This window comes from Crocodylus porosus, unplaced genomic scaffold, assembly GCF_001723895.1.
Source record: "Crocodylus porosus isolate Cpor-Errol unplaced genomic scaffold, CroPor_comp1, whole genome shotgun sequence".
Taxonomy (NCBI): Eukaryota; Metazoa; Chordata; order Crocodylia; family Crocodylidae; genus Crocodylus; species Crocodylus porosus.
In genome coordinates, this window is record NW_017728947.1 from 40,557,575 (window position 1) to 40,583,162 (window position 25,588).

Below are 25,588 nucleotides of genomic sequence, written 5' to 3' on the forward strand. Positions count from 1 at the left end.
TGAGATAATTTGCTTCTTATAACAAATCTTTGTTTGAAATGTTTTGATTTGTATGTCCTGCCAAAGCCTAACACCTGGTTTTCATTGCCTCTGGTAGCATGGCTTTCCTTAGATAAAGGACTCTGGTGATATCAAATGGACTAATACCCTCCACCCATGCACAGAGCATTTTTTGAGGCTTTCGCTTCCAGAAGCTGCCTCTGTCATTCTGAGGAATGGTTCTCATGTGGAAAAGCAGCAGGGGAGCAATGACCGGGAATTTGAGTGTAAGGTAAAGAAGGTGATCATTCCATGGCGACACAACCATGTCGCATATGCATTTGCAGACAACAGCCGTCATTATTAACTAAGGTTCATAGCAATTAAACACGTAAAGTGGAAGTTAGATTTAGGCATTCAGGTCTGAAAGTGCTCTTCTTGAAACAGTTACCTAACCACACAGGTGTCTGGGAAGCCATATGTGCCTACATTTGTGCCAGTAAAGTTCCCTAGGCACCATGTCTCTGTTCATGCCCAGAACTGCTGCCCCTAGAACTATCTGTATGCCAAGTCCATTTAAAGCTCACAAAGCAGGCGTCTCTGTGCTGAGCTCTTCTGAAGGGCCTGGTCCAGCAGATTTCCTCAGGGCATACCCAGCACACACTGACAGCACGGAGTTTAGCACAAAGCACGGCAGCCATGTTCAAATATGAGGCCAGAGAAGCTGGTGCCTAGTGGTTAGAGCTCTTTCCCAGGAAGTGGGAAACATGAGTTCTAGGCCTTTTGAAATGGGTAAAATCCAAACTTTCGTAGAGGGAGCCTTACTACCTATTAGTCAAGGTTGTTAAGGAAGGCATGCTCCACCTCTTGCTGGTGAAGCTGTGTCATTGTGTACCCAAGAATGCAAGATCTATAGGGCTGGAAAGAGAGTTCAGTCAAGAAGGAACAGCAGTCGATGGTCCCCTGTGATGTGGACACTCCTCCAGGAAACACAGACCTACTTTCTGGCCCCTGCTCCCAGGCTTCTTTATGCATTAATCATTTACAATAGACCTTTCTGGAAGGCGGGCATACTCTTCTCTCTTCCCAGGTGAGTACCCTCCTCAATGAGCTACAAGCTCATGCTGTCTCAGGGACTCCTTTCTGACCCCAGGAATCATGCCTTCTTGGCTGTACAGCCGCACAGCTTCCAGCAGGGAGGGAGGGAGTTTCCCCATCCCATTCCACCTGAACTGGGGTAGTTCGGACCCTTTTCTGGAAAGTGGGAGCAAAAACTTCAGGCTGAGGAAGGCTTAAGACTCAGATTTTTCACTTCCTGGACAAATGCTCTGACCACTACTTGGATCTATAAAAGGTGAGAGGCTGCACCACCACTGCCACCATCATTAGACAAAACAAAAGTGAACCTGCCAGTTATATTAAAAAACATGCCTAAGTCCAGGATATAGGCAGGCAGGCAAGATTCTTTGGGTATTAGACCAACAGAATAGTTGGGGAAAAGTTCTTTGCAAGCTTTCAGGAGCAATCACCCTTCTTCAGGCATAAGGAGTCTTTGCTGTTCTGAGACTCCACGGATAGGTTTGTGAGCTGTGAATCACATAGGTGCCTTACTCATGGCTGCAGAGAGGTCCCTATGCTCTGGAGAGTGCCCCAAATACAGTCTATCCCAAGTACACTCTGTTGGCTGGGGTAGGTATCCTCACTCAGTGCACTGGTGGCTGTGAATCCCAGTTTGAGGTGATGAGTACTCCCCATGCATTACAAAGGGAACTCAGGGGTCAGATCCAAACTGACCTTGTATGTGCCTCCACTGGGACACTCCAGTGCCTAAAATGTAAGCACTTAGCTGCAGTAGGCTGACTTAATTGGCAGAGTTAGGCACTGAGGCTTCTTATACAGTGAATGTAGAGACCCAGGCACCTCCCAAGTGTAAGCTGGATGGCTTTTGCCACCTACAGCCAGCTGATAGGAAATGGTAGGGTATAGCTGAACTCCCACTGCTCACTGGGGCTTGTGGGTCTGATTCAGGGCCACAGAGGAGCTATTCCAGTCATGTCAGGATCTTGTTTGCTCGAGGGGCAGTACCTACCTGTACTGGGATGCCCAACTGACAGCAGTGTTGAGTTCAGGATAAAGCCTAGCACCCCAGTTCGCTCTTGGTCACAGATCATGGTGGTGATGACATTTTACCTGGTGGCAATTGCCCTTGCCTAGGAAGTCAGGGACTTGGGTTTTAGCTCCTCTTCATCCTTGGACTAGGGTGGGTGAGGGTCCCCCTAGCTCTCCTGTTGAAGCTGGGCCATTGGACAACCAGGAGTACAAGACTCACAGGGCCAGAAAAAAAGCAAGTGAAAGGGAGACTGGCTTTGCAGCCCAGCGTGGTTGTGTGGGGCTAGGGAAGACGGCAGGCCTGGGTTCTAGCCCCTGCTGTGAAAAACACTGCTATTTTTTTGCCAATGTCTGTCTAATGGAAAATGCATAAACAGATTAGGGAGCAAGCAAGATGGAGCCTGATCCTGTACCCTCCTGATCAAGGTTAAAGCCAGAGATATCCCTGGCAGCAGGGACTGGAACCCACAGCTCCCCTGTTTCAAATGAGCAGCCTCCTCATAGTGTATAGAGTCAGGCCTCTCATTGCTCATCTTTCCTATCACATGACTCTAGTACTCATGGCTTCCTAATGGCCCTATTGGAAACAAAATGGTGGTTGAGGAAGGGGGATGTGCGAATGGGTAAGAGAGCTTGCAGAGTCATCAACTCCTTCCTATAGCACCTAGATTCTTATACACACAGGCTCAGACAAGGCCTCAGTTTGCTACTCTGGACCTTGGCAGCCCAGGGTGGTATGGCTGCAAGGGTGTTGCTGGACTGTCTTGTTCTTATCGAAGTGGGAGCCACACCTTCTTGCTCCAAAACAATAGGTTTCAAGCGTTGTCTCTGAACCTGTTCGGCCAGCCAGGCAGCAACACCCATCTGCATCATGTCACTGCATTCTGGCTCAATTGCACTGGAGGTCATGGTGACCTCAGCCACCCCCCTTTCCGCAGCTTGCCAGAAATGAGATGTATCATGAGAAAGTTTGGCGCCACTGAGGCTGATTCTCTTGGAGCAAGATATTTACATGACAGTCTTGTTCAGAGTAACCATCACTGAAGAGTATCAGCTGCCTTATTGCTCGATTAACTCAAGGGAGAGAGTACACCTCCATGAACCTTGGAAATATGGATGCTATAAAGGAGTATGCATTAGTGCTGAGCACATATAAGGCTCCCCTGTATCTTGGTTTGCTGTATAGCATGAAAGAAAAGCATCAATCAGTAGCATGGATTCTGGGTACAGGCCTGCAGGCTTCAAGTTTCAGGGGAATTAGGGGCAAGGTTCTAGGTAACTTCCAATAAAACGTTACCTAGAAACAGTGGATCTTTAAGACTGATTGGGCACATCTACACGTTCATTAATGCACCATAATTACGGTACATTAAAGTTTAGTACTTGTAATCAGTGCTACTTCACAGTAATGCCAACACATGCTTTTTTGTGACATTAACGTGCAGCAGATTAATTCTACTGAGCATTAGCACATTAGCAGTTTTTGCCTGCCATGCTAATACATAATAGAATTAGTCTACTGTGCATTTAGCATCTTGTGTAGATGCACCCATTAACTTGCTACCTGGAAGCCTCAAAATTTCATATGTAGAAGTTTTACCCCAGTCCAACCCCAGAAGTCTTCTCATTACCTGTACTCGGGCCTCAGTGAGGTCTGTCCTCATAGCTAGCTGCTCCCTGGCATAGACATCTGGGTAGTGGGTCTTCTGGAAAACTTTCTCCAGTTCCTCCAGCTGGTAGCTGGTGAAAGTGGTGCGGTTCCGCCGCTTCTTGCCTTTGTTGGTCTCTGAGTCAGTCTTGTCCATGGGGCTGGGGAGGTCAGTGCTGGCCCTGTCCTGGGGAACCTTCACTCCAGCCTCCTTCACACTGAGGTAGCTGCTGTCCATTCCCGAAGGATCAGAGCTTGGCTGTAAGTCGGCTTCTCCCAAGTTGCTCTCTTTACCTGTTTGTGGTTGGGGAGGTGGGGAAACAGGGAGAGAAGAAAAGAAAGAAAAAAAATATAAAGTCCAGGATAAATGAACAGGAGTCAGAATAACAGGGAAAGAAAAAGACTCTGATAAAGAGGGTGAGAGTGTGACAGAGGAGGAGGAAGGAGGGAAAGAAAAATAAAAACTAAATGATGGAAGGACAGATGTCATTGGGAAAATATAGGCCTGAGATTGAAAGGGCCTAGAGGATAAGAAGGGGGATGCAATGGGAGGGGGCTATATAGGAAGAAGAGAGAGGAGCTTCTCTTGTTATGGCATAGGAAAGATTAATGATATCTTAATTTGTATTCAGTTGGGATTCCACAAATCTGGCATTAGTACCCAAGTTTGCACCCACAGCAGAAAGTAAAGCAATGCATCCAAAAACTGTACTAAGGATCCAAAATCGCACGGTGGAGCCATAGAGAACAAGAGAGAAGGACTCCACCTGCTTGGAATGTTATCAGCAAGACTGGAGCCAAACTGGGCCTCTCCTGCCACGTGGTGCTTGGAGTTTTGCATGAGACATTCAGATTCCCAGGAGTGGAGGCAGAGGCCGGTTCCTGCAGCTGCCTACATAGAGAAACTGCTGGGTGGGGGTTATACTGACTGAATGCCTTTACTGATCCCCTAGCACTAACTATTGCTAGAGTTGTGCTCCAGAGTAGAACATTCCCTGAGACAGAGTGGGTTGGGATCCAGGCTTTGGGGGGGTCAAGCTTGCTTATAACTGCAAGTTCTAAAAAAAATTAGAGTTGTTATTATGTCAACAGACACTAATCAAGCCAGCATCATCTCCTCTGATTGTGCATGCATCATCAATTCCTATATAACAAAACGTGTGATAGCCTATCATTCTGTTATTTGTCTCTTCAGAAGACCCCCGGTCTGCTGTTTTCTGAGGGCATAAGTCAGCAAAACTGTGCACATGTCTCTATGGTTCTTCCATATCCCCACTGAGGTACCTGAGCAAGTCACAATCTTTAATATTCTTAGAGTACTTACAGTACTTGCCATGCTACATGGGGTGACTGACCAACAGACAAGGTGAGTAACTTAAGATCACAGAGAAAGTCTGTGATAAACCAAGGAACTAAATCAAGGGCTCTCAAACTGGTCCCTTCGTCCCCTTTCTGCTCCTGAATAATATGGGTTCCTAGACAAAAAGGACAAATTATATATGATTTTATATTATGTTCAACAGGCCCCATCCTTCTGTCAAGTACATGTGGTGTCAAAAGAGTTACACCACAGTGAATGGGAGGAGAATCAGGTTTGACCACCATTGGCTAGAACATACATGATTTTTGGATGAGAAGAAGGTGGTACAGAAATAAAACAAACTATGAAAACCCACAGCTACAAGGGAAATCCAGTCACAAACTGTTTACCATCAGACTGTCTTCAGCAATTAATTAATCAACAGTGAGTGTGTCTACATGTTTCTGTACAGCAATGTTACTATGGCACCGTGCTTTAGTGCTTCCTATGGATGGTCACTGGGCTGTGCGTGCAGTGCATAGTTAGATTTCGATGCTAAGTTACTGTAGCTGTCCACTGTACCGGGGGAGTATGCCACTACAGCAATGTAGCTGGTGATCATGTATAGACCTGTATGATCACTATGTCGCCATAGTGTACCATACAGTGATGCAGTGCATCATTACATTGCCCTAGGGCAGGGGTGGGCAAAATATGGCTTGCAGGCCACATCCAGCCTGCCAGGGCAATCTATCCAGCCTGCAGGGCCCCTCAAAAATTTAGAAAATTAATGTATCTGCCCCTAGCTGCCTGTCAACGTTGACAGGAGCCAGCATGAGTAGGACCCAGGGGAAGCTGCCAGCAGGATCAAGTGGCTGCAGAAACAAGGCCCAGTGGTCCTGCCTCTCCCACCCCCAGCCAGAAGCCCCATGCAGAGCACAGATCATGCTGTGCTGGGCCCCTGGGGCTGTTCCTGCCTCCCTGCGCTGGAGGGAAATTCAGATGGAGTGGGGAGGCAGGAGAGGACTATGGGCAATTGCCTCAGGGTTGAGCTGAGCTGGCTGCTGCAGTCCTGGTGCTGCAGCCAGGAGCCACATGATGCCAGAGCAGCTGGCAGCAGGGTGGAAAGGAGCGGCACCAGCCATAGGCAGGGAAATGCTGAAAGTGGCAGCAGGCAGTGGGGGAAGGGGCAGCAAGTAGGTGCATGTAGCTCAGCGACAGCTGCATGGGAGCACAGGGCCTGCTCCAGTGCGCCAGGGCCAGCAGGTGCCCAGAGCCGGATGGCAGGAGCACGGGGCCAGGCTGGCAGGGCTCTGGAACCATGCCAGCTCCCCCTCTCCCTGCTGGTACAGCCCAGCCTGGTTCCATAGAGCCCTGCTGGTCCCTTCCCTGCACTCCTGTGCAGCCGTTGCTATGCTTCACGTGCCCACTGGCTGCTACTCCCCCCTGCCTGCTGCAGCCATTTTCCTGCCACTGCCACCGCTCCCCTCCAGCCCTCTGCTGGTGCCTTTGGCACCACGTGGTTCCTGGCTGCAGCACCAGGCCAAGGACACAGTAGGAGCCAGCCTGACCCCTGTGATTCTCGGGTAGCCCCATGTGGGCCCAGCCAGATCTGTCTAACTCCTTCTGTGTCCTGCAGTCTCAGCCATGCAGAAGGGATGTGGTGCTGGACCAGCAAGCTGGGGGTGGGGGGTAGAGAGGGACGGGGGGACAGGGAAGTGGCAGAAGGGCAGTGGTGGCAAATGGGGAGAAGTGGCTGAGAGTGGGAGCACCAGGCTGTGACAGTGCCCTGGGTCCAGGAACACCAAAAGCATGGAGCCCAGGCTTGGAGGAGCCATGGGGGGCTGTGGGCAAATCCTCCCCCTCCACACATGCCACAATCCTCCCCAGCCACCTTCCCCCTAAATACCCACAGCCCCCCACAAACCCCATACCCACCCACACCACATATCTCCACACACACATTCACATGTTCTCCCACTCCACATACACCCCCACACACCCTACATATACACCTTCCCCTACACCCCACATACCCAGAAACCTATGGCCACCCATCCACACCTCCCTACAATATACAAGAGTAAGACTTCATTTTAAGCTATTGTGCAATCACCTTTATGTATACTATACAAACACATATAAATCAGGACAAAAATATTCTTTGAAATCAAATTAATTTATGTTGTAGTAAATGTTTGATTTTTAGAATATAAATTTGGTATTTTTCTGGTTCTGAGATGGCAAACTGTTGCTGAAATGAGTACTTCTGGGGGGTAGGGGCGGTAAGGGGAGGGACTTCCAGTGGCAAAGGTCAAGGACTAGGGGTGGGACTTCTGGTCCCAAGATGGCAACTAGGGGGCGAGGCACCTGTCAAGGGGCGGGTCTACCCTTGCCGCCCTCGATGACTTGCCACAACTCGATAAGTAGCCCTCTGCCCGAAATAATTGCCCACCTCTGCCATAGGGTGACATGTAGATGCACCCAATGACATGTAACAATAGTAGAATGAAGAAAGAGAAGAACAGTTTTCAGTCACAAGTGCTTGCTTCTCTGTCACACTTAGCATTTGTCAATACACCCAGAGCTTTATTACTAGACCCCTCTTCTGGCTTCTATAAAATATACCTAAATGTATACACACAAAGCAACAAATTTACAGTGTTTTAATTATGCATGAAATTCTCCTTTACCTCTTGTCCCCAACCATCATGTAATAGTCCTGTCAGTTATTAAATAGCTGCAGTAGTCCATACCAAAGGCAGCTACATTTCAGTGACAGGTGGTATGAGTTCTGTACAGTTAACTGTTTTGGGATTCACCTTTGATGGAAGATGCTACATACATGTAATAGGAATTAGGAAATTCCAGATTCTAATCCCAGGGCCTCTATAGCTTTGGCCAAGTCACTTAAACTCCCTCTGGGACTCAGCATCTGGACACCAACACATTTTTACTAGTATGATTTACATCAGTTTTGTATGTCCATGTAAAATATACTAGGATTCAGAGCAGACAGACAAGCAGCTGTTCCAGGGTAACTGCACGCAGGAGGCTGCTTTTATGGCACCGTGCCACTGGTGGCAGGGAGCAGGTCATAGCTGTTTGCCTTTAGCAAATAGTTCTTCAAGAATAAGTAGACAAGGTTCTTTGTGTGACTCTCATACCTTTTATTAGACCAACTTAAATAGTTGGAAACAATTTTTAAGCAAGCTTTCGGGTTCAAAAACCCTTTGTTAGGCTAAGGAAGTTTCAGCAGTTGGTGTGTGCTCTTCCTGGATGGAATGAAACGTAAAGAAGCCAGAGCCTATGCATTCAAGATAGGCAGTCACTGAAGAATAAGTGATACTTAGGGTACCTTACACTAGGGAAGTTTTAGCCCTGATTTTTCGTGTGCTGGATTAAATGTATTCTTCTCTTCTACTGAAAAGACTGTTAACACTGATAACACTGGTATAAAGGGGTGATGTGCCTATGCCCTCAGTTTCTAGCTGTAGATTGGGGTCACTACAGGACTTCTCTACTTGCGTGTTTGAGAATGAATCAGTTGCAATGTGTGAAGAACTGTGTGTATAAGATGTGGTACAGAAAGACTAAGCACTATTATTAAATTGTACTGCTCAGGATCAGTACCTTTCATTTTCTAAATGCCCATAATGTGCCAGGCACTCCTAAGGGCCTCTGAGAAATAATAAAGTGCATTCATTTAAGAAAGAAAGGTAACAAATGTATTACTATTCCATCACTAAAGTCACATATATACACATGTTTTTCTCAAAGCCAAAGTTTCATTCCACAGCAGCCAGACTCTGCTCGCCAGGCTACGAGTAATTGGGTATAAATTCAGCTTGGCTGTGTTGACGGCCCTCCCTTGACATGCGAGGTGTGAATTCATGCGTGCTAATTTACACTCTGTCATATCTCATTGGTTCACTTAGATACAGCTGATATGTGAGGCCAGGTCAGTGCCTTGAGCAGGAATCAGCTTCCTTTCAGGAACAGTTTGGTTGGAAGCCCAAATAAAGACTAGTGCAAAGTAGTCAGATTCCTGTTGATGGGGGATATGGGATGGTCAGCTTACACACAGAGCCTTGCTGTACTGGGTTGTGTCATTTCTCAGTGTTAGTGTAGTGTGTACCAGCCCCCTCCCCACAGTTCCTTCCCTGGGACAAGTTGGTTAAGGTGGAAAGTATGCTAGAAATGGCCCAGCTGGGCTCAGCTGATGGCCACACATTGGCATCATGCCAGGAGCTTCAAGGCCATGTCTAATTATCCTAAAAGAGAATATGTTTTGCTAGTCCTTTCATTACTACAGATGTGCATCCTGAAGAGACTGTGGCTCAAGGTGAAGCACTGATCTAAGAGGCACAGCTGCCCAGGTCAGTATGGATGACTGTCTTCTGGAATCTGCAGCTACCTTCAGTCTTTAAGAAGGGAGCTGCATGAAAGGTTGAGCTATCACAGGCTTGTAAAACCCCCGCCTCCACTACAAGCTGAATGCGATGGAGAGTGCCTTTGCCAGGAAGCCCAGTTCTTTCCTCAGTTTACTCCCCTGGCTCCAACTACTAACTGTCCAGTGTCTGCAACAGCATAAAGGAAAAGCTGAATGCAGAAAAGGGATGTGGATCAGCTTCAGAGTATCTTTGCCTGACAACTTTCCAAATGTATTTTTGAATCCAATACATTAAATTCCTAGGAATTCAAGATGAACAGATCCTTTCTCTTGTAGCCACTTCACCAGTCCAGGGTCATTCCCCACAGTATATTCTTCAGCCTGCTTTTGAATGTCTGAATCTGAAGGACTTCTGCCCTTGGGAGATCATTCTATGATCTCTGGCAGGACCATCCAACTGGCAGCCCATGAGGGGTTAACACCTAGCCACTGGCTCCCACTGTTGCTGCTGCTGCTGCTGCCACTATTGGAGTCTCTGGGCTCCCTTTCAGCTCCACTTCTTGCCCCAGTCCTTTGGGAGATGGGGTAGTGTGCTGCCCTGCAGGGCATAGTTGTGATTGCCCTACCCATGCCATATGGCAGTGGGGAAACGTGAAGAGGGGGAAGTCACACTGCCCAAGCAGCAGGGGGGCCCTCACTGCATGGGGCCCATGAGTCCCAGGGGTCTGTGGCCCATGGGGGGTGTGGACTCCAGCTGCTCTGGAATAAGAAATCTCATGATTCTGCTATTGTTCTCATGGTTCATCCAAGCAGTCATCCCACTCCTCCTAGCTCAGCCCCCTCGTACCACCCTAGCTATGCTCCTTGCATTTTGCAGACACTTGGGCCTGCTTAAAACCTCACTGATGCTTTATTTTTTCTTGCCTGTTCACTGTACAGGGGGCTATTTCACAAATGCATATATATTTCAGCTGTGCGTGCATGTGTTGGGGGGGGCGGGATTTGAAACAGGTAAATGAAGTCTTCCCCCCTCTATCCCTGTCTCATGATCTAAAGATTCCGGCAGGCATGATTCAGATGAATGGCCATGACTGAGATATGGCTGCCTTCATGGGTTGGCTGAATTGAACGAGGTCTCAGGAAGGACTGGGAGGTAGGCAGGGAACGTACTTAGAGTATGTCCATGCTGCACTCACTCCATGCTCTGGCGTAGATACCCCCAAACATATCCCAGAAACGTGCCAACAAGGTGTCTCAAGGGATGCCCCTCCCATGGTTGCTCTTGAGACTGTGGTCTCCAGCGTTCTCCAGCACAGTTCCAGGTTGGTGGTATGGGAGCGGGAGTGGGTGATGGGGCATACCCAGAGGTGTCTGTTTGGCTCTTGCTGTTGCACTGTACACATTCCCTCAGTGTGCCTCAAAAGGTGAAGCCCAAAGCTGGGTGTGGGACACTGAGGCAAAAGGGGGTAGAAGAAAAGCTACATAGGCAGCCTATAGGGACCAGGGTCTATGAGTAGGAACTGAGGCAGGACAGGTTGTAGCTCTCTGTAGCTATCTCAGGCTGCTTGTCTCTCAGCTCCCTCCAGTTTGCCAATGTCAATCCGGTATTAAGAGTCCCAGAACAGTAAGCAGAGAAGAGTTTAGGGCAAGGTGGCCTTGACACTTAGTGACCTGGCAAAGGGAGTGTTCCTGCAAGATGGAAGGAAGGGGAACATCAAATACAATGTGTTTGACTTTGCTTTCAAAGCCCTTCATGACCTGTCACCACCTGACATATCATCTTGCCTTCCATATTGAAAGAGCTGTTCTTGTCTCTTACCCCCTCCCCATTATGCAGCCTCCATTGTCCACATGCTCAGTTTTGAAGGAGGTATCTGTCTGCTTTCTCCTGTGCTGCCCTCCTCCTATGCTTGTAAAGTACTCCCTGGAAACAGCCACAAAACTGACTGGTTATCCTCCTTCAAAGCTCTTGTTCGCTGTGATCCCTGCAAAAATAACCTGACAACAAACAGACTCTTGAGTGTAACATCCCCACTGCCCACCCTGCTGATCAATACTGTCTTGTTGTCCCCCAGGCACTTCCCCACTTAGAGCTTTCTGTCTTGTATTAAGCTTGTAAGTGTTTTGAGGCAGGGGCTCCTGTCTTTTTTTGTAGTGCGTATACCACAATAGGGTTTTGGTCATGACCAGGACTTCAAGGACCCAATGTAATATTAATAATCAATGGACATGGGTGACTGCAAATAAATAAATCAGTTCAAATGGAGCAAAAAGCAAATCAATGTGCCCTTTGCTATTTCGGATTAGCCCTTTTTTTTGGGTTCCAGGGCACTCAGTTGTTCCCTAGGTCATTATTTTGGCTATCCTTACGCTACCCAGCCCTATCTGTTTCCAGAAGTAGGATGAACAGGAAATCTCACAGGGTAGTCTTGAATCTGTGATTTCCACTGCCCTTTCTTGGACATTCACATGGCTCTAATAATTGGTGGAGCATTTGATTTGAACCCAGTGCTGCTCCAAAGAGTTTGAGGCTACTGTCTCACTATAAATTGTACTTTTTGGGGGAGAAGAATCACTTCAGACAGAAAAGGAAAATGATGCAAGAACACTGATACAACCCTGAATAGGCCCACTTTCTCTGGGACATTACATATCCAGAATTTCCTCTTCATAATGAGTTTAGGAGAGGCTCTGTAGTTGTAGTTTAAACCCATTGCCATGTCTAGAGTTGGAATCAGAGGTCCATTAATACAGTTTCCTGCCAGTGTCCTTGTCTGGGGATGAATTCCCTCTTTCCACTACTCCTGAGAACAATGGCCTGGAGAAGTGGCTAGTTGCCATCTGTGAAATCCTCTACCCTTCCACCCCCATCATGGCACAGGGCTTCTGTTTTTGCTTGCTACAGGCTCTGGGGTGAATATGGCTCATTGACAGAGCATCTTGACAGCCTCAGTGAAAAGGGCACTGGCCATGCCATACTCAGTACAGCTGGAACACTGACTTGCACTATGGTTATTACTTTGCAGCTGCGCCATGGTAAAGGAGAGAGAAGGCATTTTCAATGTGTGAAGGGAGATACACAATGTACTCATCGATGCCCATGCATCTGTGCTAAAGAAATGCACGTTAGATCCATAAAACCAGCAGCCTGACCCTCCAGCAATTAGCCTTCCTAAGGGGGGAAGGAACCTGCGTCAGAGGGATGCGTAAATACTTTGGCTGTGGGCTGAGGTCTGTGACCATGTGGCATGTGGGGCTGGCAAGGGCAGGAGGGAGGGACAAGCCAAGGCAGAAGTGGCAGCCATGAAAGGGCTCTGCTAGTTGAACCCAGTCACGCACATCCCCTCTGCAAAGCTGGCAGCGGAGCAACCTGAGAACAATGGCCTGGAGAAGTGGCTAGTTGCCATCTGTCAAGTCCCCTACCCCTCCACCCCCATCATGGCACAGGGCTTCTTTTTCTGTTTGCTAGGCAGGAAGGGACTTCTGGTGATGCATAATAATAATTACAGGAGGGAGGTGAAAAACACATGCCAAGCACTGGCGAAAGCTCTGGGTCTGATGTAGCGCCATTGACGACATAGCATAAACTGCAGCTGGGAACCAGGCCCAGGGCTTTCAGCAAAGATATTTATCTCTGCTGAAAGCAGTCAGGTCCCAAGGAACAAACAGCGCTGTTACGCAACTCACTGGACAGCGCATGGGGCTTGCTTTTCTTGGGCTGGGGTGGGGGGTGCTCCAGCTCCTGACGTAAGTTGAAAGCCCTCTTTGCCAAAGCAGCCTCATTCCCTTTCAAGTTCCAGCTATCCAGGCCTTTATTAGTTGTCTCTGTTTACGCAGGGATTTAATCGGGGGATTCTGTTTGGATGCGGAAAATAGGTTCTTGCTTTATTGTAGAGTAAGGCCTGGCCTGCACTCATCTTCCTATAAGGACATCCTCTCCTAGCCTGGCTGCTTGCCTCTGCTGCCAGGGACACAGTGCCATAGCAAAGGGGCGGGGGACGATCAGGGTGACCACCCCAGGCATCAAAGCAAAAGGACGCCAACAGGTGCTGTCCAGCTGGGGCAGGGTGTGGGACAGAGCCACAAGCAGCTTGTTTGGGAGGGCATGGGGACAGGGGGAGGGCAGCTCCCACCGCTGCTTGCACTCCCAAGCAAGCACAGGGTGGGGCATGTGCCCACCAGATCTGTGCACGGGGCAAGGGCGGGCTGCTGCTGTGGGCATTGTGCCAGGCACCAAACTTCCTTGCCACAGCACTGAGGGGACAGTTGGCGCCTGGACTGGTAGTGTCTTCCAGAAGAGTTCATGTCTGTAATAAGGAGCTTCCCTTCCTCCCACCCTTGCCTGCTTTTGCCATTGTCCCCTCAACCCTCCCATTGCCAGGACTGGACAAAGGGGCACCTTCAAAATGAACAGCAACTCGGTCTTCCCTGTGTGTTTTTCAGCCAGAGATCTCGAAGCATCATTGTTCAAAGGAGCGTACACACACATCACTTCGTTTTATGGATGGGGAAACAAAGGCAAGGGGAGGGGCAGTGGCATCCCCAGGTCACACAGGGTATCATGGGCGGGACAAAGGACAGACCTAGCCTGTGTGACTCATGGAGTACGTCTACCACGATGATAGAGGACTCAGTTTGGGCAGTGAGGAAACAAGTGCTGCTCTTGCTCTGTGTGGATGAACCCCAGAAGGAGGCAGTGAGGGAGCCCCAATCTGCTACTCTTGAATACACTGGATACCCAGGTCTTGAGTGTGATGTGGGAGGTGCCACCAAGGCATCCTTGCTGCCTCATCTTCTATGTGCTCAGGTGGGAATGGGTGGGCAGGACTTACTTCCTCATTGGTGAGACTGAGCTCTGTCTGCCATTATGTAGACATTCCCTACAGCAATGGTCCTCAGCCTTTTTAAATTGGAAGCACCCTTTGATAGACTCAAAGTCCTCCTTAGAAAATGTCAGCTCTTTCTTTTCACTCAATTTTTGACTACAGAATAATAGGGTAATTCTTCTGTTGCAAAAATCTCAGAAAGAGCATGATGGGGCAGAATGTTTTTGACATTGTGGATTTGAAATCTCTGGGTTTATCTTGCGAATCATGTTTGCACACCTAACAGTGCTAACATTGCATTGCACCCTTGAAATGATCTCAAGGATCTCAACCAGAATGCTACAGCACCTTGGTTGAGAATCACTGCCCTACAGTGCTAGCAACTAAGAACACACCCGTGTGTGCTCGAAAAGGGAGGAAAGGTTTGTTCATATCTCTTTCAGGGATGTCAGTGCAATGCAGCTCCTACAAGCAATTATCCAAAGTTGTGCAATCTAGTCATAAATATGCCCCACGATGGTCTCCCAGAACTTCCCTTGGGAGATATTTGCCCCTGTCCAGTAGACATGGTCATGCATGCTAGAGCATTTCAAGCTGTTGAAATGCACTTTATACACACAATCAGAAAAGGTGACTTACTGACAACACTCCTCTACAGACCATTCACCTCTATGGGACCTGCATATCACTTGCATAGGTCAGAGCTGTGGCAATGGTTACAGAAGCGGACTGTGAGCCAATCCCCTGCCTTTGGCTCCATTCTCAGCTCTATCTGTTCACAGCACCGGTCAAGATGCATCATTTCTGTGTGCCACAGTTTTCTCATCTGTAAAATGGGCTCTTAAACTTCTCTGCTAGTTGCCAGGTTGTGACCATTAGTGCATGGCTACAGTGCCATGGGACTGTCAGGAGAAAGGGCCAGTGGACCTGACAGTGCCCTGCTGTTACATCAGGTGAGGAAAGGGCACAGGCTGAGGGATATGCGGAAGCATGGCATAAGGGCAATCTCTCCATGTGTCCCTAGAGTTTGAGAGTCAATGAAAAGGATGAAGGTAGGAGGTCACAAGTTAACCCTGTGCACAAGCCAGCCAAAGGAGTGTAGTAAGGGTTAGGGGGAGTGCATCAGACCATCAGGGAGGACTCATCCCCTCTCCCCCTCCCGCCCCTACCCCCCAACCAAGATGGACACAGGAGCAATGCCTGGCTGCAACAGTAAACCCATTTAGAAAGGGAAAGACAAGGAGTGGGATGCACAGAATCTATAAAACCTCTAGGGAGGGTGCAGTGCTTTTTACTCCAGACCTGGCTATTAAAAAAGACAACACCTCATTCCCAAGGGAAAGGAACATCGCTGTCATCAGGATCACGCCAGGATAGTCACATTAAATACTGAAGGGAAGTAAATCACATACTTCTGCATATGGATAGACATACGCCACCCTCCTGCAACTAGGGCTGGCTTCAAATATGCAATGTAAGGCTTGGGGGTGCTTGGATGTAGGCCTATTTTCAACCACAGCTACAGAGAGCTGTCCAAAATGAGGAAGTAGTTAAGTACCACATATTTTCACTATATCTTTCAGGCCCGAAAAGGCCAGTGCCTTCTCTCTATTTGCCTTGGCCCCTTAGCTGCCCTGATTATTACCGGTGCAATAGATGGAAACATATTCCGCTTCAGAGTTATGACTCTGGTGTACAAATGCCTCTACTGGCATTGGGTTTTGGTCAGAGAGGACCATGGTGTAACTAGCTTTCAAAGTCCCCGTACTGGATTACTGTTGAGTGGGTAACAGCAACCTAGCTTTGGCCCTGAATTCCTCAACTCCACTGTGTCTTGTTACTATTCAGAAGATTCAAGGTTGGCAAGACTGTTTCTCATATAAATTTTCCTACACACACACACACACACACACACACACACACACACACCCCCCCCCCCGGGTGGAAGGATTATTCAGGGTGTGATATAAACTGTTACCTCCCATACTGGGAAACTCCCTGAGGGAACCCAAAGCTAGTTGTTCCAAGGAGGAGAATTTCCCCTATTGTAGAGAACTGTACTTTTGGAATATACCTGCCATCTTTCAGCAAATGATCACCGCAGACTCCCTTGAAGGCCCTCAATAATTAATTCACAGGGAAAATTCCTTCTTGACCACAAATCTGACCATCAGTTTCTGCACCGATCACTGAACTCAACTGATCAGAAGTAAATATGGGATCCCATTTGCACAGGGCAACTACTAATGCCATCCATCTGGTCAGACCCCTTACTGAGTGTCATTAAGGTAGACCCTACCAGTTCCACCCCTGGAGGGAGTAACAGACATTTAGCTATACAGTTAATAGGACTATGAAGATTAACAGCTTGAAACCACTTTTCCCTGCAGGTGGGTATGCTTTTGAGGTGATGTTGGGGTGAACCTTAGAGCTTCTGAGAATGCCATATTTTCATTCAGAGGCAGGTCACTGTATGTATAGTGAACTGCTCACAGTGTGATGAAAGGTGGAACTTTCGCGCCAGTAATGCAACCTTGTGCCCAACCTAAAAGTAAAAATATTTGGAGGTGACATCTAGCAAAAGCCTACTGTCCCATCATATTCTGCACAACCTGTTGTATGTAAAGCCCCAATCCTGCAGCTTCTTCCCTGCAAGCAGAGTCTGGACCTGTCACAGCTGCAGTACTAGAGCCTAATGTAAGCACAAGAAAATGACATGGGCAGGGAGTTCAGTTATCAGTCCTCCACAGTGCAGATCCCCTTGCGCTCACAACTTAATCAAAGAAGCCAACAGGTGCTTCTGACTGATAATCAAGTCACTATACAGCAATTACATTGCACAGCTTTACTAGCTCCACCACACAGGATTGTACAGCTTTACTATGCAGTGATGTTCCTGCTCCATCACTTACCCATAGGTAAGTGTCCTATTAATATACACTAGCTGATAACTCCTGACCAGTGGTGTCTGCTACTTTTAAAGGTTTGCCTATGGTCTAAATCACAGCTTTGCTACACTGGACAGACTGGGAAGCTGATTGCTAGAATCTGTCTCCTGGTTTTCTCCTGGTTTGAAGAGGTGTATCCTGCAACAGGCTGACCCAAGGCACAGTACATTTCCACTAAGGCATTCATGCAGCTACATTAGCTGTTGCAGCATATAGGCGGAAGCCAAGCTCCAACCATCCCTTTCCCTACCACGTTCACTCCCTATTCTGCCCTGTGGGATATATCATTTGCAGTGGTTCTTCCTACCAGAGAGATGAAGGCAATGCAGGGGAGCAAAGAGATGCCTTATGTCCCCTTTGCTTACCAGTGCATCTGTTCATGCCCCCTCCCTGGGAAACTGACTTCCAAACTGACTAAAAAAGGGGGCTGGATACAAAACGTTCATTTGGGGTCCCCAGAAAGTTAATCCCATGCCTGAATCAGAATCATAAGAAGCTAGGGTTGAAAGGGACTTCAGGAGGTCATCTAGTCCAACCCCCTGATGAAAGCAGGACCAATGCCACCTATATCATCTCCGACAAGGCTTTCTCTAGCTGAGTCTTAAAAACCTCAAAGGACGGAGATTCCACCACCTCTCTGGGTACCCTGTTCTAGTGCTTTACTACCAGTACCCTCCTAGTGAGAAAATTCTTGCTAATATTTAACTTAAATTTTCTTTGCTGCAACTTGAGACCATTGCTCCTTGTTCTGTCATCTGCCACCACTGAGAACAGTCTAGCTCCATCATCTCTGGGAACCCCCCCTTCAGGTAGTTGCAGGTTGCTATTAAATCCCCCTCAGTCTTCTCTTCTCCAGACTAAATAAGCCCGGTTCCCCGTTGCCTACATGGGAAACTGGCTATGATCAGGTCCTTATTTTTTGTACACTATTAAATTAACTTTTATTTTAAATTCCCTGGCTCAGACTTTTGGGAAATGTTGTTTAACCTAATCTGGCCTCTTAACATAATTTTATGACCTTCTGTTTTACTACTACTACTATACTCTCCTCCAAATAGGCCCTGGGCATCAGATTAGTTAGCAAGGAAGATTTGCATTACCAATCCAGCCAGCACAATCCATGGATTACTAATCCAGCCTGTGATTTGGCCAGCTGTAGAAAATATATCCAGTCCTTGTGATCTTGCCCTAACACAAGCTGAAGCTATTATATTTCCCCCCCAAAATAGTCTACCACAGCCCTTTGCTTCTGCCTCTGTCTGCTTCTTCAGTTCAGAGACTGACACATTATTGTCATTTAAAAAAACAAACCAGGTTTTGGGTTAAAAGCAAAATGGAAATTCTGGGTTGAGATGTACAGAAGTCCAAACTCACAGAAGGATTCACATTCAGCACAGTTAAGACTTGAGTTGAAGATGGAGACAACTCCAAAGTTCTTGTCATTTAGCACTTCATTAAGGATTATCAGATAGCATTGCAAAATGACTTTTCTAGGGCAAGCAGCAAAGACTGTAGAATCATAGAAGAGTAGGGTTGGAAGGGAACTTCAGAGGTCATCTAATCCAGAGGTCATCCACCACCAAAGGCAGGATCATCCCCATTCAAACCATCCTATACAAATCCATTGTCTAACTTATTACGTACTCAATCCTGACACAGCCACAAGGCTTAATGCCCTAACCGGCCACAAGTAAAACAAGGGGACAAACATGGCCAAGGGGCTCAAAGTCTAAAGAAAAATGAGTCACCTGAAACTGTTTGATGCTTCATTCTGGAAGTTGAGAAAAAAAATTCTTTCTTCCAAGACAAACTTGCTCCTCAGGAGTATGTTCAGTATTGTGCATGTCATAGGTCATCTCTCCATCAGACTGCCTCAACTCTGCCAAAACTATTATTACAAAATCCCACCATTAGGCCAGCTGGCTTTGATCTATCTAGACATCTTTGGTCTTCTCTAAAATGAATCAGGACAGGACGTGACAGATGTGGATTCCTGTTGCATGGATGGGGCTGGACTAGATCACTGAACTGCCACTGTGGCATCCATTTTCAGACATTAAATCATACAATCTCTGAATGTCCTATTTGTGCATTTAATGGAACTCTATTGGATTTGCACAATACTACACCTGAAGCAATTAGCTGGCCGCAAAATATGGACGTAAAATTATGCATGTTTCTCCTTGCTCTGTGGTCACTATCATCATACACTAAATAAAAGATAATAAATAAAATTCTGGATAAGTATGAACTCAAACTCATGGGTCACTGGGCAAAGGGGTCTGCCACTGTACCTATCACTGCATGTGTGTGAGATGGGTAGAATCCTGTATTTACTTTGTGGGTCTGGAAACTTTGCTTATCCCACCTACGGAAGGATTCTTGTGGCTCTTGCAACTGGGAGAAAGTGGGTAATGTGCCTGGGAATTCTGAGCAGCTGTCTAGCTTATGGAAAGATATATGTTTACTTTACATTGATATAGAAGAGAAAATTGCTTGAAGGTTGCTTGTGAATGGTGTGTGTGTGCGTGTATGCATGCACATGCGCATACACATTGCACACTGCCCATTTCTGAAGGAAACCAGAACTGCTCAAGGCTATGTAACAGAAATCATAGGCCCTATTCTGTTGATGGCGAGTCTCCTTTAACTCAAAAAGTAGAGGTTGTGTTTGTGGAACAGGAGGGGTCAGGTTCTGCTGTGACATTCCAAGTAGAAAAAGACAACCATGCAGCTCCTGGGTGCCACTGGCTACAATTACATACAGTATGAAAGGTCAGCAAACACAGCAAGCTGCCCAAACCCCTGCCTACTTCTAGAGGGAAGGGAAGGTCAGGTTATTTCTTTCCAATGAAATGATCATCACTAGATCTAAGCTCTCCAGCTGCAGCAAAGACTTTTCTTTTGAGAAAAACAGACTGTACAACTAACAGCAAAGCCTGGAACAGAGAGGGATGCAATGGGAATTCAGTAAAGAGCCTTGCAAACACACCAGCCTTCAAGAAGCCTGGGCTGAAAGGCCAGATGTTCCATTGTGTAAGCTGATCCATGGGTGTAAAGTGACCACCAAACCTAACTCATAGATCTTAGGCACCAGTTCTGTCTCTAGTGCTTGATCTTCCAGTCACCCTTCCTTTATGCCAAGCTATATTTGGCTCCTAGCTTGCTTGTGTTTGTTTATCAACTATATGGCTGTCTAGAATAAATTATTCAATAAACATTAACTTCACTGCATAGAACAGGCCTGCACCATAGCAGTTCCTGGCACAGCGCATGCGTGTGTTTCTGTGCCTAAGTGATTCTATTCTCCACCGTGGTGATGGTTCTTTGTTTCTCCCTCTTTTTTTTTAATAATGCCTTTTTCCCCATACAAGCATCTTCTTCAGAGGGCACATGCTGCCTTGTTCTCTGATTAACTGAATTCGCACACCCTGCAGCTACTTGGGGAATGAAACATCCTCTATTTAAATGCAAGTTCCAGTGCCTGTTTCTTGTGCTATTTAAAACATGGTAACCAAACTCATATTACGTATACGAGTGTATTCTCAAAGCTCGGAACAGAAACTCTGGCTGGAGCTCTGAAAGGGCACAGTTCATGCCCTGATTTGTTCTTAGGTCACATAGAAGGAAAGAGAACTAGGTAATACACCAAAACGCACAGAGGGTGGCTGGCAAAAACTGAGCTTCCACTTCCACTTTACTTCCTACCTCCCACAATGTAATGTACTGTATTAAGTGAGGTGTGTCTCTATGCCCATGAACTTATACTCACCACTGCCCTCTGCTGGGCAGAATTAGAACTGTTCAACAATGTGTCATAGGGCCCATACTGCTCACAAACGAGGAGACTGTTGTGGATCTAAGAATCTGTACTTTTGGACTGGGGGTGGCGGGGGGTGGTGTCTTAATCCTGTCTGCTGGCCCCTGGAATTTCTGAGTTGTCCTAATTTTTCAGCACTGTAAAAATCTGCTATGGTCACTAGCGATGCGTTACACAGGGCTTTAGAAGTCTGTGGTTGCCATCACCAAGATCAGCCACCTGGGGCATTTTAAATGATGCTTATTGCTTAATAAAGATGAAATGCATCCTGTGTAAGGGACCAGCACAAGACCCATAGACCACCGCAGTTCCATCTGAGCAAGGCTCCCCTTTAGAGATGACCACGAGTAGCTGACTTCTGTTAACTTGAGCAGCCCTGCCTATATTTGATGTACAGACATGCTTCAAAGAGTGAAGTTAGCTACTGCATTTTAAAATACCACATTGTTTTTACTTATTGTAGACAGGCCTTAAAAGAGCTAATGATGAAGTGACCAGCTGATGATGTTCATCACAGCATCTGATGAAGTGCACTTAGGTTCACGAAAGCTTGTATTCTCATTTCATTAGTCTATAAAGGTACATAAATACCCTGCCTTCTGATTGAACTCAGACTAATAAGGCTCTCTTTAAAGAGCTGAGACATACTCTCCATTGCCAGCATCTGGCCTCATTTCTGCATCTCATGGGTGAGCTGCTGCCCAGTGCATAGATACATTGCTTTACCTGGACTGACGCTGGCCTCGAGCCTGCTGCTTTTAACAAGAAAGGTGCCAACCCCACTCAGTTCTCGCTATGTGTTTTCAGTGGGAGCCCAGAGGCAGTAGCATATCTTGAGGCAGTGGGTGAGGAGGTACAAAAATGGCAGCCACTAGCACTGCTGTCCAGACCACTGTGCTGTTGCTGGCAGTGCAGCCGTAGCCACCACACAGGGCACAGAACTGCCCAGTTAGTCTTTTGCCCGGAGAGCTCAGAACTAGGCAGGAGTGTATTGGCAGGAGCATCTAGTTGCCAGCTGGCACCCCATTCCCTCTGAAAAGCAGCACCCAGGGTTGATGCTCTGGTCTCCCCCTTGGGCAATGCTACTGGAGTTTCAACAAACCTGTAGTTTTCTCTTGGTTTCATATTTGATCCCTTTAGAATAAGATCCCCACCCACCTTCCCTAGACATGGTGTTTAAAGAGAATAAAGTTATACTTCACAAGTGGGTTACTGTACTATGACTTTTCCTGACAGCAGTATCAGTGTTACGGGTGGGATTCTCAAAAAGGCTCAGTCTTGATCTCTGCTTCAATGGCAGTCAACGGGAGGTGACTTCAGTGGAAGCAGAGTAAAGCTAAAGGTGAGTGCTTTTGAAAACCCCACCCTACACCTACCAGGCTATGGTGCCTGTAATCACACAAATCAGCTCTCCCTGGTTTAACATCTGACTGTTTTTCCTCATTACCAGAATTACTATGATTAGCATTTTGAAAGTGCCTGAAAAGTCTCTTGTTATTTAAGTGACACTCCTGAGAAGCTAGCAAATTCAAGAGCTAGTAAGAAAAACTGAAATCTTAGGTACTAGCAAGTCTCCTTTTTATCCCAAAATGAACCAAAACACAGAGCACAGGGAAGTTGTGCCTAGTTAACTGGTATCAGTGATGAAATGATTCAACGAAGCACCAATGTTGATCCGATGAAGTGAGCTGTTGGCCAGGAATGTGTATACATCTATGATTCAGTAAGTCTATAAAGTTCACCTCTTCAGACTAACACAGCTCACTACCTCTCTCTGGTATCAATGACTTGAGAATAGAAGCTGGAAATCCAGGCTCCTAGGAGTCCAATCTAATCACTAGACAACATTTCCTTCTCATCTCATTTGTTATGCACACAACTGATCTTCTGACACCGCACTTCCAAAAAAGGGAATCTTCACACCCAAACCTGGCCCTTTTCCGTGATCAAGTGCAGAGAGCTCAGTATTGGGTTGCTGGGTAAGAAGTACCATTATGATGAAGTCAGCACTCCACTCTGCACTACAGTTCTGAGCTCTTTTTGGAAATAATTATGTACATCAAATTGTTTTCAGTCTGTCCAGCTACCTGTCTCCTCAAATAACTCTTTCATGTGAGGTTCAGAGGCATAATTTTGGCTGGAGAGTGGCCCAGCCTATTGTGAGGGAGATTTGAATACCTGAGCACATGAAGGCAGAGGTGAGCCTGCAAGTTGCTTGCTCAGTACATCTGGACCAGCAACCCCCGTGGTAGGTCTGACAAAAAATTTTTCCAGGGGAGCTTCACAGCATGGAGATTTTTGAATTTTCAAGGTTTCTAGCAGTTTCCTTGTGTAGAGACTGCTGACATTTTGATTAAATGTAAAATCTGTTGGTTTGGTAGCTTGGGCTTCCTGATCTCTTCTATTTTGAGATCATTCCTCATATTAAACTAGACCTTGCCATTGCCCTGGCAATCTCTTCTTTCAAAAGGTTAACTGGCTGGGCTGGTCCTGCATACCTAGCACCAGTGGCAAAACCTACTCTTGATTTCAGTTGTACAGGGTTGTGCCAGAATCTCTTATTGAAATTGCCTGAGTCATTGAAGAGCTTGCCTCTAAATACCTGTCGAGCTGACTATGGGCTGCTTCCACGTGATCCATGCCATGCAGCTCTAAGGTTTTCTACCCATTTTTAATCTTAGGAGCTCTATAGTCCCCATGGGATGTGTTTCTGTTCACAAGTTGGGTTACAGTGTGATTGTTCCTCCTATCGATTGATATCTGGGTGTTGTCAAGAGCCTATGTACCTCACCTGGAATAACACAGGGAGGGAGGAAGAGGCAGGTTTCTCTGGGCCCAACCAAAAAGGAGCTTAACAGGCCAGAACCAGTGCCTTCATTTGTAATCAGCAATGAAACAGAAGCCAGTGCAGCCAGTCTGTAGAACCAGACGGGAGGTGTTCCCTATCATCTACTACCCTACAGAGGAAGGCAGCAGCACTCCATGCTAAAGGAAGTTTCTAAGTGATTTCCAGATGTCAAACACACTGCATAGGCCCCTTTTCCATGCAAGGAACATGGAGATAGGGTCTGGATCGGGAAACTCTCAATCAGGATCGTTTTTTTTTAATCTACTCTTGTTCAGTGCCATTATTGGTCCCTCTAAGAAACCTAGGATTTAAAAGGATCCTTGGACCAAGCATGCTAATAATAAAAGGTAGGCAGCTCTCTTTGTCTGCAGGGCTGATGTCCAATCTGTCATCTCTTCCAGATATTTCCCCTGCAAACCAGCATAGTCTCCATTTTCCCCAGAATGAGCCTCAGTTATTTCCCCTCAAAAACCCAGTCACAGCGAGACGCTGAGTAAGCTGAGAATCTGCACTGTCAGGACCTGACAGCCGCTACAGCCATTAGCATAATCATGCAAATCCTTCAGGTGAGTTTCACTGAATATTTTATTCAAACCACAGGCAGAATGAGGCAACTCCAGCTACCAGCTATGACACCAGATAGAAATCAGCCACCTTGTTACTGAAGGAAAAGATAGGCGGAAGGTTTCTTTTGCACGAATGCAGAAGTTTAACCAGGCACAAACCGCTTTGAAGCTTCCCCTGTGGAAGGATCTAAACATAACTCTGAAGCCTGAATGTGGTATGGGTTAGCTCTGTGCTGCCTTCTTTTAGTATGATTCACCTCATCACATTTGTAAGTGTGCTTGCTCATCTGGTCAGAGTTTTATGTGATCCGTCAGTCTGCCTCTCTCTATTTTCCTGTCTGCTTTGTAAAAAGAACAGATTAAACAGTCACATCAAGACAACATCACTGACATTCAGCTGCTTCCCAGAGGTGGCTTCTGAGCCCTGTTGTGTGTTGCATGTGCAACTCCTGGAACTGTAACCTAAACTGAAAACAGACTAAATGAAAAGAGGGAAAGAGATTAGAGCCATTGTGTCATGAGCTGAGCAAAAGCTCAGCAGCCTTAGCATTATCGAGCTCTGCATTTGGAAATAAGTCCACTGCAGAGTGACAAAATGATCAGGGGCCTGGAAGACAAGATTTAGGAGGAAAGGTTGAAAAAGACAGGGTTATTTAATCTGGAGAAGAGGAAACTGGGGGAGGGATTTGATAACAACCTTAAAATACCTGAAGAGTAAATATGGAAAGGATGGAGATGGGCTTTTCTCTAAGGCTATAGGGGCAGGACTAGGAGCAATGGCCTCAAGCTGCAGTAGGGAAAATGTAGATTGAAGTTTAGAATGAAGTTTCTGACTATGAGGGTGGACAGGCATTGGAACAGGCTACCTAGAGAAGCTGTAGAAGCTCTATTCCTGGAAACTTTCAAAAACAGGTTAGACAGACACTTGCCTGGGATGGTTTAGTTAGGAATGATCCTGCCTTGAGCAAGGAGCTGGACTAGGTGACCTTCTGAGGTCCCTTCCTTCCCTATTTTCCCATGATTCCTATGAAATTCTTGACATGCAAACTTCAATAGGCTCGGAGATAGTGTCCAAAGAAGCATATGAAAGTTTGGCTATGCTTTGGATAAGCATCCTCAGTATGTTCCTCATCCAACAAGGCTTTTAAGCT

General features: G+C 46.8%; 1 protein-coding gene across 2 annotated transcripts in view; it reads right to left on the bottom strand.

Annotated features, from left to right (window-relative positions):
- Positions 1-25,588, bottom strand: part of ALX4 (ALX homeobox 4) — a 72,132-nt gene that overhangs the window by 23,518 nt on the left and 23,026 nt on the right. For both annotated transcript variants that reach the window (XM_019551980.1, XM_019551979.1), the window contains one exon: positions 3,720-4,030. In XM_019551980.1, coding sequence (XP_019407525.1) covers positions 3,720-4,030 — 311 coding nt within the window. The remainder of the gene's footprint in view (positions 1-3,719; positions 4,031-25,588) is intronic.